The sequence below is a fragment of the Crotalus tigris genome, unplaced genomic scaffold, assembly GCF_016545835.1.
Source record: "Crotalus tigris isolate CLP2741 ecotype Arizona unplaced genomic scaffold, ASM1654583v1 scf7180000019154.1569036, whole genome shotgun sequence".
NCBI lineage: Eukaryota > Metazoa > Chordata > Lepidosauria > Squamata > Viperidae > Crotalus > Crotalus tigris.
Window position 1 is genome coordinate 198020 of NW_024097404.1, and position 19851 is coordinate 217870.

General features: G+C 40.5%; 1 protein-coding gene across 2 annotated transcripts; it reads left to right on the forward strand.

The window, feature by feature from the left end:
• Positions 1-19: 19 nt before the first annotated feature.
• On the forward strand, positions 20-12675 carry FBXO45 (F-box protein 45). Of its 2 annotated transcripts, none has more exons than XM_039360103.1 (3): positions 20-442; positions 3725-4081; positions 11152-12675. In XM_039360103.1, exons 1-3 carry the CDS (start codon positions 167-169, stop codon positions 11335-11337), a joined length of 819 nt encoding a protein of 272 aa, XP_039216037.1. In that variant the 5' UTR covers positions 20-166; the 3' UTR covers positions 11338-12675. The 2 variants fall into 2 exon arrangements, with proteins under 2 accessions (XP_039216037.1, XP_039216038.1); XM_039360104.1 differs by having other exon boundaries at positions 20-307.
• Positions 12676-19851: the final 7176 nt, after the last annotated feature.

The following is a 19851-nucleotide window of genomic DNA, read 5'->3' on the forward strand; positions in this document are numbered from 1 at the left end:
GCAGGGTAGCACCTCCTACTTTTGCAGCCGACGGCGCGCGCCGGATTGGCTCTCTGGTTAGCGGGTAGGCTCGCGGTTTCTAGCCGCCTTCGCCTGGGCCGGGCCGGTCGGTTTGGAAGGCGTGCGCGCGCAGAACGCGAAGGCCGGTGGTCAATCGCCTGAGGCTATGGCGGCAGCGGCGGCGGCTGCCGGCAACGGCGGAGTGCCGAACTCAGCCGCTGCTGCGGGCGGTTGGCGGCTTCCCGGTAGGGTACTCGAATTCGTCTTCTCCTACTTGGACCTCCGGGAGCTACGGAGCTGCGCGTTGGTGTGTAAGCTGTGGTACCGCGTTTTGCACGGCGACGAGAACAGCGAGGTGTGGCGCAGCCTGGCGGCTCGCAACCTCGCCGAGGAGGCGCTACGCAACGATATCCTCTGCAACGTGCCCACCTACAAGGGCAAGGTCAGGCGAGCCTGTAGGGCGACGCTTCAGCGCGCTCCGTTCGGTGTTCGTGCGCAGGCACACTGAAGGTGGGGAAAGGAGGGGGGGGGACGAAGAGGCAGCTTACCAACCTGCTCTCTGTCGAGTCCGGTGCAGCTTCCCGGCTCCATTTCTAGCCTTTCAGATGCTGAGGATGGGGTCAGCCTCGGAGACACGCCTCGCAATTGCCTCAGTTGTTTATGGGTGAGCTAAGCTCATGGGACTATTGGGAAGGCAGGAGAGGAGATTCCTCACTTGCTCAGAGATACTCTGATGGATTGCTTTGTTCAACCTTGATAGTGGTCGCGGATTCTAGAGTTGTCACATACTTTCACCCGCTGTCGTCTTTTGCTGGGCATTGCATCGCAGTGGTGGGGTAATATTCCTTATCCACATGTTATGTAGATGTGGCCTAGATATCTTTTATATTAGACATTGTGGCGCTGCCTTAAGCTTAGGCAGCAAATTCCATCATGCCGAAGCAAAAGGAGTTTGTGGAAGAACTGGAACTTTGAGCCCTTTCCCCTCTGTGCTCCCCCAGCTTTGTAAAAATTTGTCATTTTAAACCCTTTGTAGGTTTGCTCCTTATTTTCTTTCATAAGTCATGTGTACGTTTATAACTTTACATATGCCTTAAGACATATATTTTTTGTAGGTCATATACCTGCAAAAAAGATTGCCTCATTTTAATGATATTATATAAATCACTCTGGCAATCTGTTTCTAAAGAACCAAGTAAGAATGTTGTAAATAATTAAAATAAATGTACTGTACTAAAGAATAAAAGGAACAGGAAAGGAGAGCCACTGTAAAATGATTCCTATTCTCTCCTTTCCCTGCTTACTGTTTCTGAAAGGCTGAGTCAGGCTCCTGCTCCTCTTCATCCAGTTAGACTGAGAATGTGGAATTGTGACATGTACTGATTTTACTTTATTATTTTTTACAGAATGGTTGTGGAGTAAAACACATTTTAAGTTTTCCATACTTCACTGAGAAATAGTTGATGAGCATGTGTTCTGGTGCTGATGAATTTTTAATTACTCTCCTCTCAGAGTGACACTGCAAACTTACAAGTGGCTCATTACAATGTGATATTTAAATTGTATTTCTAATTCAGTCTGCATTGATTAGACTATTTGTGCTAATGCTGACAGGGTGGATTTGATTTAAATCGAGTTGATTAAATCTAGTAAAAAGGCTTGATTTAAATCAACTCGATTTAAATCATAATTACTAAGGAGCAACTGTCTTCTCTGTCCTGCAGCAGCTCCCCCTCTGACCCGCTGTTGATTCACCGACAGTCCCATTCATTTTAATGGGACGGCTGGTGATGCAGCAGTGACACAACAAGGTGCGGGACGTGGCGGGCAGCAGGTGAGTGGATGCCCGCTAACAGGCACTGCCATGATGGATCTGAAATGACAGGTGCTCTTTAAATGTAAGGACTCATTCTTGCTGGTAGTTAGAATCTTTAATATTATTATTTGCAAACAAAATGAAGGCTTCCTATTTAGAATAATAAGCTGTCAGGTTAGTAAAACAGCGATATCAGAACCAATTTTAGGTTAATAGGTTAATCACATATACCGCGTTTCCCCCAAAATTAGACCTACCCCCAAAATAAGACCTACCCTGATTTTGGGGGTAAGCCTAATATAAGGCCTATCCCAAAAATAAGCCCTAATTAGAACCCTGCCCACTACGTTCCGGCGCGCTGCTGCAATGGGGCAGGAGAATGACTGTCGCGCCGTTGCCACCACAACGAGGCAAGGCAGGTGGAGGAAGGGGTGGAGCTGCCCCATAAACCCTGCACCTGCTTATTTCAGGGCCCCTCAGCCAGGCCATTCCTTGTTCAGCTATCTTCCCTTTTACTCCCCTCCTGAGCCAGTCTACCATACTACACAGGATGGGTGGAATAGGCCCGGTCCCCCTCCGCTGTTTTAGAGCCGGGGGGAGTGACGGCGAAAGGTCCACTGTTGCTGTTTGTTGCTGGAGGGGCTTCGCGCTTCACCCAACAGATCACCTGCCTGGTGGTAGCTGCCACCTCCTACTCCATCAACTCTCCCATGGCTTGTGCTGTGACCGGGCAGTGCAAGCCTCCCCTGCTGCCTCCCTCTGCCAGCCCTCCGTCGCTGCCACTAGAGAGAACGGGTAGAGGAGTAGCTCTGCACAGCGATGCAGAGCAGAGAAGAGCATTTGCTTGCTGCCCTGCATTGTCTCCCTTCTCCGTTCTGGAAATGGTAGCCCCATTTCCTGCCGCTTCTCTTCCCAGTGCTGCTGTAGAATTTGGTGCACTGCCATCCAGCTCCTCTGTTCCCAATAGCATTTCTTCACTAACCTGCTTTCCAGCTCTGGCCCGTTTCTTTCCTGCTGCAAGGAAACAGAGTTTGTGGGATTAAAAAACTTCAGTCAGACCTTCCAACTTCTCACAAAAAAAAAAAAAAAAATCTCGCAAGAAATTGAAAGGTCTGACTGAACTTTTTTTATTTTGGGGGAAAGACGATAGTTGAAGAACTACTCAAATTCTTTTATTTAATTAAAACACATAGAGCCTATACAGATGCATTTTTCTTCAAACAATCATAGTTTGTAGCATTCATAGATTTGCAAAACAATGGGATAAAAGAATATTCCTGAACTTTGTTTTATGATTTATCTCATGGTTACTGTGAAATTGTGTGAATGCATCAATGCAGTGCATGTTATCTCAGCTTGCAAAGCTTGGATTCATTGAATGAGTTTACTAAAAATGTAAATATTGCAGAATATACAACCTCATGCTACATAACTAAACTCCATTTCATGCTGAATAAACTAAATTATTAATGTATATTAAATAGAAAATTATGTTTAGATAGATTTTTACTCCAAAAGCATTTTATTAAAATAAATTTGATAAAAATAAAAAATCCAATTATTAAAAAATCAATTTTTAATTTTTTTTAAAAAATCATTGTTTATTATTCACCCTGAATGCTGCATATGTAGCAAATAACAAATATAATATTTGCGCCAAGTAATAAATGTTTGAACAATTTACGCTTTTTTATGGAGATGGTTTTTAGTTTCTTATCTTACATGTGCAGCTGGTGTTTCAGAATGTTTTCTCTATCTTGTCTTTAGGTGTTAAGTCTTGGTCTTGCAGTGATACAAAAATAAAATATTTATTCAAGAGTGAATATAAGCATTTGAATAACTAACAATCTTATTTAGTTTGAAAGACCTTCTCAACTTCTCTTTATTTTGTAAAACTTTTTTTTTTAGGTACGTGCCTTTCAGCATGCTTTCAGCACTAACGATTGTTCCAGAAATGTCTATATTAAGAAGAATGGATTTACTTTGCACCGGAATCCCATTGCTCAGAGTACTGATGGAGCAAGGACCAAGATTGGCTTTAGTGAAGGCCGTCATGCCTGGGAAGTCTGGTGGGAAGGTCCTCTTGGTACAGTGGCAGTAATTGGAATTGCTACAAAAAGAGCTCCCATGCAGTGTCAAGGTTATGTAGCCCTCCTAGGGAGTGATGACCAGAGCTGGGGCTGGAATTTAGTGGACAATAATTTATTACATAATGGAGAAGTCAATGGCAGTTTTCCACAGTGCAACAATGCCCCAAAATATCAAGTAAGTGAAATCCAATGTTTTTTGAAAGGGCTACATCAGTGTTATGACAGATTACTTCTTCTGCAATTAACTTAAATTTCCCTATTCTGTCATGCTTAATTCCTTATTTTCTCATGCTCCATTCCCTTGCACGCTGAAGATCTGCTTTAGGGTATACCTTAACTTTGGAAAATATGCAGAGATTCTATGTAGACATAGAAAGGGGCAAACAGAATCCTGACAAGCTTTGTTTGTCCAACTGAAATACAATATGGGTTGCAAATTAGAAGCCACCCAGAGTTGGTTAGTAGATAAAAATAAAAATAATAATCCAAAAGTTTTGTTAAAATTTTAATGAGTGAAGCCTTTGGGAATTCTTAGGCAATGTTTTGAATGAATTTTGTTTAAGTAAAATTTTCTGTGTGTGTGTATGTGTATGCGCAATTCGGAAATAAGCCTCCATTTGAGCACGTGTGAGAAATAGGTGGGGATAGCGATACTTCTCTTATGGCACCGTGTTCAGTAGTTCAGTAGGCAGTGAGGAGTGACAGGAGAAGGTTGCGTTGCAGTTGACTCGTCCGTTAGATCAGTTGAAAATAAACCCTGCCATAGAAAATCCCGCCAAATGTGAAGTGTGTGCAGTAATATGATTTCTGTGTGCAAAAAACCTTTCGGCAGCTGTGATTCATCGCAAACTGTAATGTTTACAGACCAAACATGATGAGTGAAGGTGTTGTATGTTAGTGGTTTAAAGATGGACGAACTGAAGTGCACGAGGCAAAAAATGGCCGCCCATCTGTAGTCAGCGATGAACTCGTGCAAGAAATTGATAAAAAGGTCCATGAAGTTCATCGGTTCACAATAACTGCACTTTGTTTACACTTTCTCCAAATTTCTTGGACTGTTTTGTACAAGGTAGTGACAGAAAATACCACAAGTTCTGTGCTTGTTGGGTACCAAAACTCCTTTCTGAGGAGCATAAAATATAAAAAGGGGTTCTGCTTTGGACTTTCTCACATGTTATGCCGAGGAAGGAGAATAATTTCTTAACAAAATTGTGACTGGCGATGAGATGTCATATGTGAACCCCTAAAGCAAACAGCAATCAATAGTGTGGTGTCATACCAAAGAAACCCCAAAAAGGTCAGCAAATATTCTCTGCCAGAAAGGTTATGGCAATAGTATTCTGGGATGCCAAAGGAGTATTGCTGGTAAAGTTCATGGAGTGTGGATCGACCCATCAATTTAAAAGTCTACTGTGAAAGGTTATGAAAACTCAGATGAGCCATTCATAAGCCATCCATCAGGGCATGCTGATTTCTGATGTGTTGGTTCACGATAATACTCACTCACACACCCCTAGACGTACCCAAGAACTTTTGAAGCAGTTCCGTTGGGATGTTTTTGATCACCCTCCCACCCCCATCCCCTCGCCTAGATTTGGCACCGAGCAACTACCACTTCTGGCAGATGAAACAGTGGCTTGTGTCGCGATGATGACAATACGCTTCATGATGCTGTTATAGGGTGGCCTCATTCCCACGCAGGAGATTTTTTTTCAGAAGGAATTTCAAACCTTGCAAGACATTATGACAAGTGCCTCAATTCGAATGGCGATTATTTCAAAAAGTAATGTAATGTTGTAGTTTTCTAATGTATCTGTATCTGTGAGTGTCTGTCATTGATAACCAAACAGAAGCTTATTTCTGAATTGCCCTCATGTATGTATGTGTGTGTGTATATATATAGTAAAAAATAAAATGAACACCAGGGTAAAGATAAAACTATAAAAGTTTAATTAAAAAGCGCCAAGCTTTCGCCGTCACCTGCCGGCATCCTCAGGGCTAGTACGCCAGGAAGTGTGAGTCTTTTTATAGGTATGTCAGAGCCTGCGCGCGACTCCTCGACCTCGTCACCGGGCCAGATTGATTCAATTGCACAAGGCTGGTCTGTTCTTTCCTGTTCCTTTCAGTTGCGTGTCTCTCCTCGTCCATCCTACCTTCCTTTAACTCTGGGGTGAATGGATAAGAGTCTCTATTATTTCGATGGTCTCTATACTTTAGTTCTTTCCCCCCAGGTTCGGGTAACAATATGCATTTCATGTTCTTTTCACAATCGTCCTTTACCCAGTTGCTCCTTTCGCGATGGCTTTCTCTTTTGGCTTTAATGCTTTCACTTTCTACGCAACTCTCATCCGGGTGATCTTGTAAATTATTCCGAGTTGAATGTGACATAGTGATGGTCTGAGGTTGGGAGGTAGGTTGTTCAGTTATGGGGGGGAGCGGTTTTCTAGCTGTCATTGTATTTAGCGCACACCATGCTACGGGTAACCGGTCTGGGGGGGTAGTGGTAGCGAGATCACATTCTCCTTGGTTGTCACAATACTTTTCTCCCGTTTTCTTTTTCTTTCCTGCGTTGCTTGTGTCTGCGCATGTCTCACGGAGATCTTCAGGATTCACATCGCGAATCTCCCCCCTCCATCTTCCCCTCCGTTCCGATCTATTCTTTTCTTTCTCCCCAGTGGCATTCACGGGTCCGTTGCTAGTTACACTTCGCAATTCCCACTGTTTTGCACCCGCCATGCTGCGGGTGATCTCGCTACCACTACCCCCCCCCAGACCGGTTACCCGTAGCATGGTGTGCGAAAAACAGCTAAATACAATGACAGCTAGAAAACCGCTCCACCCCATAACTGAACAACCTACCTCCCAACCTCAGACCATCACTATGTCACATTCAACTCGGAATAATTTACAAGATCACCCGGATGAGAGTTGCGTAGAAAGTGAAAGCATTAAAGCCAAAAGAGAAAGCCATCGCGAAAGGAGCAACTGGGTAAAGGACGATTGTGAAAAGAACATGAAATGCATATTGTTACCCGAACCTGGGGGGAAGGAACTAAAGTATAGAGACCATCGAAATAATAGAGACTCTTATCCATTCACCCCAGAGTTAAAGGAAGGTAGGATGGACGAGGAGAGACACGCAACTGAAAGGAACAGGAAAGAACAGACCAGCCTTGTGCAATTGAATCAATCTGGCCCGGTGACGAGGTCGAGGAGTCGCGCGCAGGCTCTGACATACCTATAAAAAGACTCACACTTCCTGGCGTACTAGCCCTGAGGATGCCGGCAGGTGACGGCGAAAGCTTGGCGCTTTTTAATTAAACTTTTATGGTTTTATCTTTACCCTGGTGTTCATTTTATTTTTTACTATGAATATTCCCAGGGCTCATGTTTTTAATTTTCTTAGTCGTGAATATATATATATATATATATATTTGTTTTCTGAGGTTTTCGCGGGTATTTGTATATAGGTCTTTGGTTGTTCGGGTTTTCTCCCGCGTAAAATTGGAAGTGTCTTGGCAACGTTTCGACGAAGTCACATTCGTCATCTTCAGGCTGGTGTTTAGCTTCTGCTTGAGCAGCAATGTGTGGTCTTAGCTGTTTCTTCCTTTTAACTGCCAGTGGGGGTATGAACTGATTGGGTGGGAGCTTGGCTGTGTTCTGATTGGGTGGAGGTGTGTTCTGATTGGTTGCGCTGTGCTCTGATGGCTGTGCTCTGATTGGCTGGGGGAGTGTTCTGTTTGGTTGTGCTCAGGTTAGTCTGAGTTGCAGAGGGGTTTAAGATTTTGGGCTGCCTTGCTATTTTTTGGCTTCGCGTTCGTGGTCGTGCCTCTCTTCATGGAGGGTGTCAGTTTGCTTCATGTATGGATTGGAGGGGTTTAAAGTGGCTAATGATGCAGCTGTGGTCTGGCTTCTGGTTTGTGGTCGTGCCTCATCATCGGTGTGGCTTTGGGTTTGCTTTTTGCGTGGATGTGTGGTGGTGACATCCTGTGTGGTTTTTGTGAGTGTGGGTCTGGTATCATTTTTTGTGTTAGGGAGTCGTTTGTCAATAAGGGCGGGTTTCCAAATGGCTGGTAGGCGGGAGGTATCATCTCGCTTGTTCATGCTGTGTGGGCGTTTTTCTATCTCGATGGCTTCTCTGATTATTCTGTTATTAAAATGTTCACTTTTGGCAATGGTTCTGGTATTTTTAAATACTGGCCCTAATCAGAAATGAACTTCACACAAAAAGATTCCTCCTAGACCGAATCAACAAAGATCTCCTCACACTCCACCTCAAACTCAGCAACAAGATACTTTGGGACAAATCCAAACAACTCGCCGTCTGGAGAGCCGAAACACAGACCACCCTCAAGACAGATACACACACCAACAAACTCCGAAGACTACAAGAACGCCAGAAACAAACCCCTCCTCCCTCACAGCCACACATGAAACAAACAGTGCATAACATCTCAGATAGGATCCTCACCAAAGCCGAAACCAATGTCCTTTCCAAAGGATTCAACTTTGCAGTCGCTCCCAAACACATCCCCACTGAAACCATTATATGTGGAGTTGAAACCAGCCTGACCAAAATCAACCCCGACGATGCTAACAGAATCAGACTCGAAATCACCAACATCCTCTGTACCAGCAAGCCACCCAAAAGCAACTTACCCAAAGAGGAACAGACAGCACTACGTAACCTGAAAGAAGACACCAGCATAATAATCCTACCAGCAGACAAGGGCAACGCCACGGTGGTTATGAACACATCTGACTACCAAACCAAATTAACCAACCTACTCCAAGACTCCACATACAAAACCCTAAATACAGATCCCACCACCTACCTGGAAAAAACCACCAGATCCAAAATAAAAGCCTCCCCCATTAGCGAAGAGATCCAGCAAAGAATCATTCCCAGAGAGAAATCATCCAGATGCCCCAAACTCTATGGTCTCCCCAAGATACACAAGAAGGAACCCCACTCAGACCTATAGTCAGCTCCATAGGCTCACCTCTACAAAACCTAGCCAAATTTCTCGCCAAACAACTACAGCCCTATGCAGAATCCATCACCTCACACGTAAAAAACTCATTCCACTTTATAGAGATCATAAAGAAACAAAACTTACAGCCCAGCGACCTACTCGTGAGCTTTGATGTCATATCCCTCTTCACCCAAGTGCCTATCAAAGAAGCCTTGACAGCTATCAAAACAAATATAACCCCCCCAAACACATCTTAGATCTGACCAACCACTGCCTATCCAACACATACTTCATCTATAATGGACAAAAATACAAACAAACAGAAGGAGCACCCATGGGATCACCCCTCTCACCTGTCATTGCCAACCTCTACATGGAACACTTTGAAACCCAAGCTCTAGAAAAATCGGATCACAAACCCAAACTCTGGCTCAGATACGTAGACGACACCTTCATAATCTGGCCACATGGGAAAGAAAAACTGGACAACTTCCTCACACACCTCAACAGCCTACACCCCAAAATACAGTTCACCATGGAAACAGAAGCTAACAACCAACTTCCCTTCCTGGATGTCTTAGTCTACAAGAAATCCAATGGCTCCCTAGGACACACCATCTACCAGAAGAAAACACACACAAACCGCTATCTGCACGCTCTCTCACACCACCACCCAGCACAGATCAACTCTGTAGCCAAGACACTCATCTCCAGAACAAAACGCTTAGCTGACGAACAACACCTAAAAAACGAACTACACACTCTCACCAATGTACTAACATCCAATGGATTCCAAAGAAATAAGATTACAAACCTAATCCAAAAAGAAACCCCCACTAAAATCCAAGACAAAGAACAAGAAAACGGCAAAGCCCTCCTCCCATACATAAAAGGCACCACAGACAGAATCAGTAAGATCCTCCATAAACACAACATCAAAACAGCATTCTGCACAAACAGAAAAATATCCACCATCCTTAGAAACCCCAAAGATAAAATTGAATTAGAAAATCAAGGAGTATACGAAATCCCATGCACCACTTGTCCCACCACATACATCGGACAAACCAACAGAAGAATAAGTGCACGCATTGAAGAACATAAGAACTCAGTCAAAAAAGAGGAACCAACATCTTCCCTGGTCCAACACCTTAAAGCCACAGGACATGAAATTGACTTTAAAAATACCAGAACCATTGCCAAAAGTGAACATTTTAATAACAGAATAATCAGAGAAGCCATCGAGATAGAAAAACGCCCACACAGCATGAACAAGCGAGATGATACCTCCCGCCTACCAGCCATTTGGAAACCCGCCCTTATTGACAAACGACTCCCTAATACAAAAAATGATACCAGACCCACACTCACAAAAACCACACAGGATGTCACCACCACACATCCACGCAAAAAGCAAACCCAAAGCCACACCGATGATGAGGCACGACCACAAACCAGAAGCCAGACCAGAGCTGCATCATTAGCCACTTTAAAGCCCTCCAATCCATACATGAAGCAAACTGACACCCTCCATGAAAATGAGGCACGACCACAAACGCGAAGCCAAAAAATAGCAAGGCAGCCCAAAATCTTAAACCCCTCTGCAACTCAGACTAACCTGAGCACAACCAAACAGAACACTCCCCCAGCCAATCAGAGCACAGCCAACCCCCCAGCCAATCAGAGCACAGCCAACCCCCCAGCCAATCAGAGCACAGCCACGCCCCTAACCAATCAGAACACACCTCCACCCAATCAGAACACAGCCAAGCTCCCACCCAATCAGTTCATACCCCCACTGGCAGTTAAAAGGAAGAAACAGCTAAGACCACACATTGCTGCTCGAAGCACGAAGCTGAAAACACCAGCCTGAAGATGACGAATGGGACTTCGTCGAAACGTCGCCAAGACACTTCCAATTTTACGCGGGAGAAAACCCGAACAACCAAAGACCTACATACAAACACCCGCGAAAACCTCAGAAAACACACACACACACACATATATATATATATATATATATATATATATATATATATATATATATATTTCAGTCACTCTTGTTCAGTAAAATTTATTCCCAAAATTTATCTGTAGATAAGCCAGTGTAATCATTTAGAGCGCCATCTACTACATAAAAATGGCTGTATCTTAATTTACTATTAACATTTAAAATGTATTTTCAAAGTACCTACGTGTATTTATTTATGTTGTTTTTTTTCTCTAGATATTTGCCATCTCTTTCAATCTTTCCTCTTTTTGTTTACAGATAGGTGAGAGAATTCGTGTTATCCTGGATATGGAAGACAAAACCTTGGCTTTTGAGAGAGGCTATGAGTTCTTAGGAGTTGCATTTCGAGGACTGCCAAAGACATGTCTGTATCCAGCAGTGTCTGCTGTATATGGCAACACTGAGGTGACGTTAGTTTATCTAGGAAAACCTTTAGATGGATGATAGTTTTGTGTTGGTTTTACTTTGTTTTTGTTTTTTTAGCAAGAACATGAAAATCAAGTTGACAATATGGAGAAACCTGCATATTGGTTAACAGGACAGCATGAGGAAAATACATGGATGTGTGCTCAAGAAACCAAAACTTGTGATTAAAAAGACCAACTGTTCTTAACAGAGTACACTGACATTTCCTTTTTCTGCCGGACCAGAAAAATTCCTCAGGGGGGTTACAGTTAAACAGGCAGTTAACCACAAGCATGTTGTATCGGATTTTGTACCAAGAGTGGCAATATGGAATCCTGTATATACGTAAGGAATTGTTTAATAGAAGTGATTGAGGAAGTTATCTAATATGTGAGAGTAACGTGTTCTGTGGAAAAGGTTTCCATTTTGAAAGCGATTTGTTCTTTTCCAACCTTTAATCCAGTGTGTTTTACCAAAGGTAATAAACTTATTGGATTTTATTTAATATATTTTGGTTGTGCTGGTAAGCACTGATTCTGGAGATCAGTTTTCCAGAGCTATATTGTGCAGCTATACTGAAGTGTATTTTAAAAATTGTTTGTATAGAAACTAAAAATTGAATGAAAGAAAGGTTTGCTAACCAGTATGTAATTTCTTAAATGGAAAAACCACTACATGTCAAATGTCAATCTTTGTCTAGGAATTGGACAAAATATATACAAGTGCATTTCTGTTTTGTTGTGCCACATCTCTTTTGGCAAAAGGAGCAATGTATGCTTATTAAATAATGGTTGAGATTGATAAATAGAATAGTATATATGTGGAAGGGTAAAATTTATTTCTAATGTATTTTGAAAAATTAGGTTTCCAAAGTATTTCCAAATAGCGGTCATTTCAAAATACTCAACTCCTTAAATTAAATCAACTGAAATATAAGCAGTAATTCCATCCCTGATACACAAATTTCAGTATGGGTGGGTTTAATTTTGTTAAAATTTATTATAGAGGCTGAAAAGAATTTGTAAAAAAGTTAATGAATTTTATGTGGTGAAAGTACTTTTGGATGATAGAATGATTGTCCTTTCTTCACAATAGATTTTCCCAGATTTTCCTAGATCTTTGCCATTCCCTGGTATCCATTGCCTGCACAATTTATCTTTTAACTTTGTAATTCCACAGGCCAGCTGTTGGTACTAAATGTTATTTTGTTTATAAATCTATTTATTTAAAGGTATTGATAAAACACTTTTGTTGCAATCCTGTGCATATTTCTTTCAAAAGCATATCACATGATATTCAAGAGTTTTTTTTCCACATATGCATAGAATTGTGTCATTTGGGAGGAAATAAATATTGTTTACATTATTTTTTACATAATCTGAAATATGTGGTCTTGCAGACATCAGATAATTCCTTAAATATGTAAAAGAAAAACATTAAAGATATTTTTTTATTTTTGTTCAAGCCGGGAAAAGCTGATCGAGTTCTATGAGTGCTGCTAAATACAAGTTTTATATATATTTTTAAAATGCTTCTAACCTATGGCTAGAAAGTATACTTACTCCACAAAAAGTTTGGAATGGTAGCATTTAAGTCAGCATCTGATCCCCAATACTTGGCAGTAGCTATAGACATGTTTGTCTTTTTTCAGTTCTATTGTTTTTCTTGGCTTAACCAACTTGCTATCTGTCCTTCACCTTGGCAAATAAAGCTCTGTGACAAAAGGAAGTAACACTTGGTTAATTGTTCTGGAATATGTCTCATTTTTATCAGCCTTTTTTTAAATAAAGGCACAAGACAGCTATGGTGATAGTATTAGGCTAATTAAGAAGAGACTCCCCATCTTCATAAGCTACTGACAATTTAGGAAAACCAGAAAAGGGAATTTTAAAAGGAGAAAGGAGAAAGACTTTATTAAGAGAATTCAGTGTTTGCATGTTCTGAACTATTTGGGTTTGGCTCCCTTCTGGATTTATCCATTCATGCTCAGATACCACTAAGTTGTGTTTGAAAGCAGCATGCATGGATTAATGTTCTTAAAATGTTTGTTCTATATATGTAGTATGTCACTGAATAGAACAAGTTCATTCTTGGCATGTTTCTACAGCAAAGTCAGAATAAGGCTATGAAATGCCTTTTAACATATGGTACTAAGAGGTCATGAATAAAGTGAGAATAATATGAGATTTCCAGAAACAGTTTATTTATACAGTGCTATAAAATGCATCACTACGGTAAGTAAAACTCTGGCATGAGCTGACATAAAAGTAAAACTTTCATTAAGTTAACAGTCTCAGTGCAGTCTTGGATAGATTTTTCTCTGTTCTTATATACAAAGAATAATCTATCCTGTATAAAAAAAACTGGTCCTAAGAATAGTAGTAATGGATTTTCTAAGGTTTCAGGAATGTGCAAAATTCACAAATTTGATAATAGAACATTCTAAAGAATGCCAGAATGATCCATTCCCCTCCAGACTATATCCTTTTGGATGTGATAAAGTTCTCTGGAACTTTCTATTCCAAATCTGAGTTCTTAGAAGAAGAAACCTCTTCCCTGTTAATATAGGATGTCTTTCCTTCTTTCTGATACATGTTGCATAATACTTTTGCAAATTGTTCCCATCTGTCTCAAGGAATTATTAATCAACCTATGTATATAGAATTCTTATAACTTATTACCTGAAGACCAATTTCAAGCTGTACAAAATACTGAAATAAATTGCTAAAATATGAAAATATTACTTTTGTGTATTGTGGTTTTTAGTTGAGTACATGAATAGAGCAAGTCCATGATATTTGGTATATTATGTATTTATCTATTTGATTTTTATCCTGCCTTTATCACTTTATAAGTAATTCAAGGCAGTGAACATACTTAATAGCAATAGCAGACTTATATACTGCTTCACTTTTTTACAGCCCTCTTTAAGCAGTTTACAGAGTCAGCATATTACCCCCAACAATCTGGATCCTCATTTTACCGATCTCTGAAGGATGGAAAGCTTTGTTTACATTTGTTAAGTTCATCACTGTCATGCAAAGTTTAGCTTAATATTGACCAATCAAAGCAAAGCTTCTTAGGATTAAATTCAAAACCATAATTATTCTAGTGCTGTTCTTCCCCCCCCCCCCATTGCTCCCTGAAAGTTGTTGAGGATTGGTGGAATGCCACTTAACTTTGAATGGTCACTAAACAAATGGTTGCAAGTCATGGACTATCTGCATCTGTTTTGCTTCAGAGACTAGTGAATATCAGCTAAACCAGGGGTGGTCAAACTGCTGGTTCACGGCTGGATGCGTCACACAGAAGCTGTGCCCATCCCAGCTTGGGCAAGGGGAAAAAAGTCATGATATGTTGCGAAATGTCATGTGACACGGCAAGTTTGATACCCCTGAGCTAGACACTTGCTAAAGCTGCATAAGCAGATCCATTCATAAATTCTTAGTTATTACTGATACTGATTTCATATGTTGTCCTGCCCACTTATTCTTTTGATCTGTTTCTAAGACCCACAAAACTAGCTACTCTAAAAATTGTTCATGCATGATTTGATAAAGTTAATCTTTTCAGTTTGGAAACTATAACATCCTCCTTTGTGCCAACCCATAGGGGAATGGATATTGACACTGATATCAATGAAGTAGGTGGTATTGAAAATTTCAGACATTTTTTTTATGATGGGCTTGGGCTTGGGGGGGGGTATTTTAAAGAATTTTATGACAGTGTTAAATCTTTGCATTGCTTAAGGGACTTATTTTGTCTGAAACTCATGCCCATTTTCTGGAGATACAGCCTGTACTGGAAGGCATGGGTTGCCCATTCTGATATCAAATAATATTGTTTCATTAGTGAAAAAAATGACAGTAAATGTAATTCACTTGGAAACTGTTCTATTTTCAGAATACCTGCAAATATTCCAAATACAATAAAACATGTATTTAATGTTACAAAAGTAACATTCTTCGGTTGATGGTACAAGTTAGACAAATACTTTAAAAAGTAGGTGCAGAATTCTAGTTGGCAGAGGCTTTTCAGTTAGTGGTGGATGTATCAGCTTACTGGAATGTCTGCTTACTCTATGCTAAGCTTGTTTGAAAATAAATCTAGCAATGATCTTTCAAAGAAAACTGAATAGGCAATTTCTGAAGCTTTGGAATCAGAAATTAACAGTACAAAGATAGAAACTAGCTATTGAACAAGATTTTATTAAAATTGTGATCGTTTGTATGCTGCTAGGATAATAATTGTTTATAACATCTCTTTACACTCAAATTACTTTTTCTCTGAATACTGTGAAGAAGTCCTCTTAAATTTCTAACAGCAGGGGACAGCAGTATATCACACTAAAGCCAGCATAAGTCACAAATATAGAACAATATTTTGTAGGTACAGTAAGCAAATGCTTTCAGATATATGGGAAGTGGCATCTTTTAGCAATTTTTAATGGAGAAATGGTGAAAACTAAGCTTATGCCAAATGTACTTGATTATTATCAATTTTGAAATATAATTACGGACTGACTCAACCGTAGTTTTAGCTGGGAAACTGAGCATCCCAGACCAAACTAAATCCCCAAAAGCTATGGAATTCCTGGAAACTTGCCATTCAGATAAATAACCTATCAATATGCAGAGATTAAACCATGCTTACACACCATTCAAAACAGACAATAAAAAAGCTGAGAACAAAACAAAAAGACCAAAAACATCCTCACCAGCAGCCAGCAATTGGAGGCCGGTTGGGAAGGCAGCAGAAGGTGATAATGTAACCCCAAGAGATTGCAACCATCAAAAATATATGCCGGTTGCCAAGTATTCATATTTTGATTATGTTACTCTAGGGATGCTACAAGAGTTCTAAGTATGAAAATGTCATAAGTTTATTTTTAATTTTTTTTTAAATTTACTATATCAGACCAAAATAAATTTCATTAAAATATTCCACTAATACTTTAATTAACAAATACAATCTGCTTCTAGACGGGACTTAATCAGTACCTAAAGGTCCTCTGGAAAAATACAGTCTTCACAATCTTCTAGAAGGCAATCATTATTGGAGCCACCCTAATATCTAAAGGGAGAGTGTTCCTAAGTATAATAGCCATGATTGAAAAATAAGTCTTTTCTGGCTCCCATCTCCCATTATGGGAAATAACTTGGGTTTTGGGGGAGGATGAATAACAAAACAGCTTCTCCCAAAAGAATGTAGCACATTATTTAATGAGAAAGGTCTGTGTGTAGCACAGTTGTTTCAGTGAGAAAGGCAAAGGAAAGAGAAAGTGTCAGGGAAAATGGGGGAACTTTTTAATAAGTGATCCAGTGTTCAGCTTATAGAAGTAGGCAGAAACATAAAGACTCTTGCCACAACAAAGACATTCAAAAATTTGGGACTTCCTGTGACAGGAAAGAGGGAAAATACTAGGTAGAGAATCTATATCATACACATGCCATACAAACACATTTACACTAAGGAGCATTGCACAATTTCCACCTTATTTGGGAAGGAAGGATAAAATTGAACCATTCTGAACTGAAGGGAGAAGGGTGCTGGGAGGGAATCAGCTACTCTTTGCATCTTGTGCATAGAGTTCTTGTCCTTGCAGATCAGTGTTGGATCCTTCACCCTTTAGAAGGGAAAGAAGATTCCTATCCACGATATAACTCTTTTTTCAGTGCTGTTTGTATTGAGCATCAGTACCAAATAAAAACAAATTTGTTGTGTATCATAGTAACAAATTGCATGCCTCCTTCCTAGAAATACTATACTGAGAAAGGATTCTAGAAGATTGAAAGGTAAAATGTATGTTAGGGATTATATATTTCAGTAGGTATATTTAAGTATGTTCCTTTAAAATTTCTGGTTAATCTATGCCCACATCTGCCCAGTTTCATTTTTTAAATTAGCTGTGATGGTATTTAGAAAATACAGTAATATGAAAATATTAGTGTATAAATGTGGAGGCCACTGAAACTTCACTATTGTAACATTTGGGGAAAGATAGTTATCAGTTCTCAGAGTAATTTCATAAATACTTAGATATATATCTAGAAATTTATATACTCTGACTACTGCTTACATTTTGAAAATCAGAGAATGACAGTTACAAATATTGGGGTTCTGATGCTTTAGGAGATGACCAGGCTGAGCCCGAGGGAAGGGTCAAACACATTATCAGTTTCGAGGCCCTTCAGACCCACAAGAGATTTAAGTCCAGCCTGCCTTGAATTCCATTGATTTTATCACAGTCAGTTTGCTTTGACCATTAGTAGTTCAGATTCTTGTAAAGAGCTTAAGCCTTCAATAAAGCTTTATACAGGTAGTATTCGACTTACAACAGTTCATTTAGTGCCTGTTCAAAGTTACAATGGCACTAAAAATGTGACCTATGACTGTTTTTCACATTTACGACCATTGCAGCATCCCCATGGTCACATGATCAAAATTCAGATGCTTGACAATTGGTTTATATTTATGATGATTTGTCCTGGGGTCATGTGATCAGCTTTTGTGACCTTCGGGCAAGCTAAGCCAATGGGGAATTTAGATTCACTTAACAACAGTATTACTAATTTAACAAATGCAATGATTCACTTAAAACTGTGGCAAGAAAAGTTGTAAAACGGGGCAAAACTCACTTAACTAATGTTTCACTTAGCAACATAAATTTAGAGCTCAATTGTAGTTGTAACTCGAGGACTACCTGTATTCATCTGAACTGCTTGGACTTCCTGATTTCCTACCCTTGACAGATGGATTCTAAGAGAGGAAATGACTCTTTTATCTCTACCCTTTTTCTGAAGGGAGAAAATGAGGGAAATCATACTACAAAATTTGTTGTTGTTGTTAATTGCGAAGTCGTGTCCGACCCATCGCGACCCCATGGACAACGTTCCTCCAGGTCTTCCTGTCCTCTACCATCTTCTGGAGTCCATTTAAGTTCACACCTACTGCTTCAGTGACTCCATCCAGCCATCTCATTCTCTGTCGTCCCCTTCTTCTATTGCCCTCAATCTTTCCCAGCATTAGGCCCTTTTCCATTGAGTCCTTCCTTCTCATTACGTGGCCAAAGTATTTGAGTTTCAACTTCAGGATCTGGCCTTCTAAAGAGCAGTCAGGGTTGATCTCTTCTAGGACTGACCGGTTTGAACGCCTTGCAGTCCAAGGGACTCGCAGGAGTCTTCTCCAACACCATAGTTCAAAGGCCTCAATTCTTTTGCACTCAGCCTTTCTTATGGTCCAACTTTCACAGCCATACATTGCAACTGGGAAAACCATGGCCTGGACTATACGTACCTTTGTTGGCAGGGTGATGTCTCTGCTTTTTAGTATGCTGTCTAGATTTGCCCTAGCTTTCCTCCCCAGGAGCAAGCGTCTTTTAATTTCTTGGCTGCAGTCCCCATCTGAGGTGATCTTGGAGCCCAGAAAAATAAAATCTGTCACTACCTCCATTTCTTCCCCCTCGATTTGCCAGGAATTGAGAGGGCCGGATGCCATGATTTTGGTTTTCTTAATGTTGAGTTTCAAGCCAACTTTTGCACTCTCCTTCTTCACCCGCATCAAGAGGCTCTTTAGTTCCTCTTCACTTTCTGCCATTAGAGTGGTATCATCTGCATATCTTAGGTTGTTGATATTTCTCCCGGCAATCTTAATTCCCACTTTTGATTCATCTAGCCCTGCCTTTCTCATGATGTGCTCTGCATAGAAGTTAAATAGGCAGGGTGACAGTATACAGCCTTGCCGGACTCCTTTTCCAATTTTGAACCAATCAGTGGTTCCGTGTTCGGTTCTCACTGTTGCTTCTTGACCCGCATATAGGTTTCTCAAGATACAAATGAGATGGTCTGGTACTCCCATCTCTTTAAGAACTTGCCACAATTTGTTGTGATCCACACAATCAAAGGCTTTTGCATAGTCAATGAAGCAGAGGTAGATGTTTTTCTGGAACTCCCTAGCTTTCTCCATGATCCAGCGTATGTTGGCAATTTGATCTCTAGTTCCTCTGCCTCTTCGAAATCCTGCCTGTACTTCTGGTAGTTCTCGATCTACATACTGCTGCAGTCTAGCTTGTAGGATTTTAAGCATAACTTTACTAGCATGTGAAATGAGTGCAATGGTGCGATAGTTTGAACATTCTTTGGCATTGCCTTTTTTTGGAATTGGAATGTAAACTGACCTTTTCCAATCCTGTGGCCACTGTTGAGTTTTCCAAATTTGCTGGCAAATTGAGTGTAGCACTTTTACTGCATCTTCTTTTAAGATTTTGAATAGCTCAACTGGAATACTGTCACCTCCACTAGCTTTGTTGTTGCTCAGATTTTCTAAGGCCCATTTCACTTCACATTCTAGGATGTCTGGTTCGAGGTCAATGACCATCTCATTGTGGTTATCTGGGATGTTAAGCTCATTCTTGTATAGTTCTTCTGTGTAGTTTTGCCATCTCTTCTTAATCTCTTCTGCTCTGTTAGGTCCCTGCCATTTTGGTCCTTTATCATGTCCATCTTTGCATGAAACGTTCCCTTCATATCTCCAATTTTCTTGAAGAGATCTCTG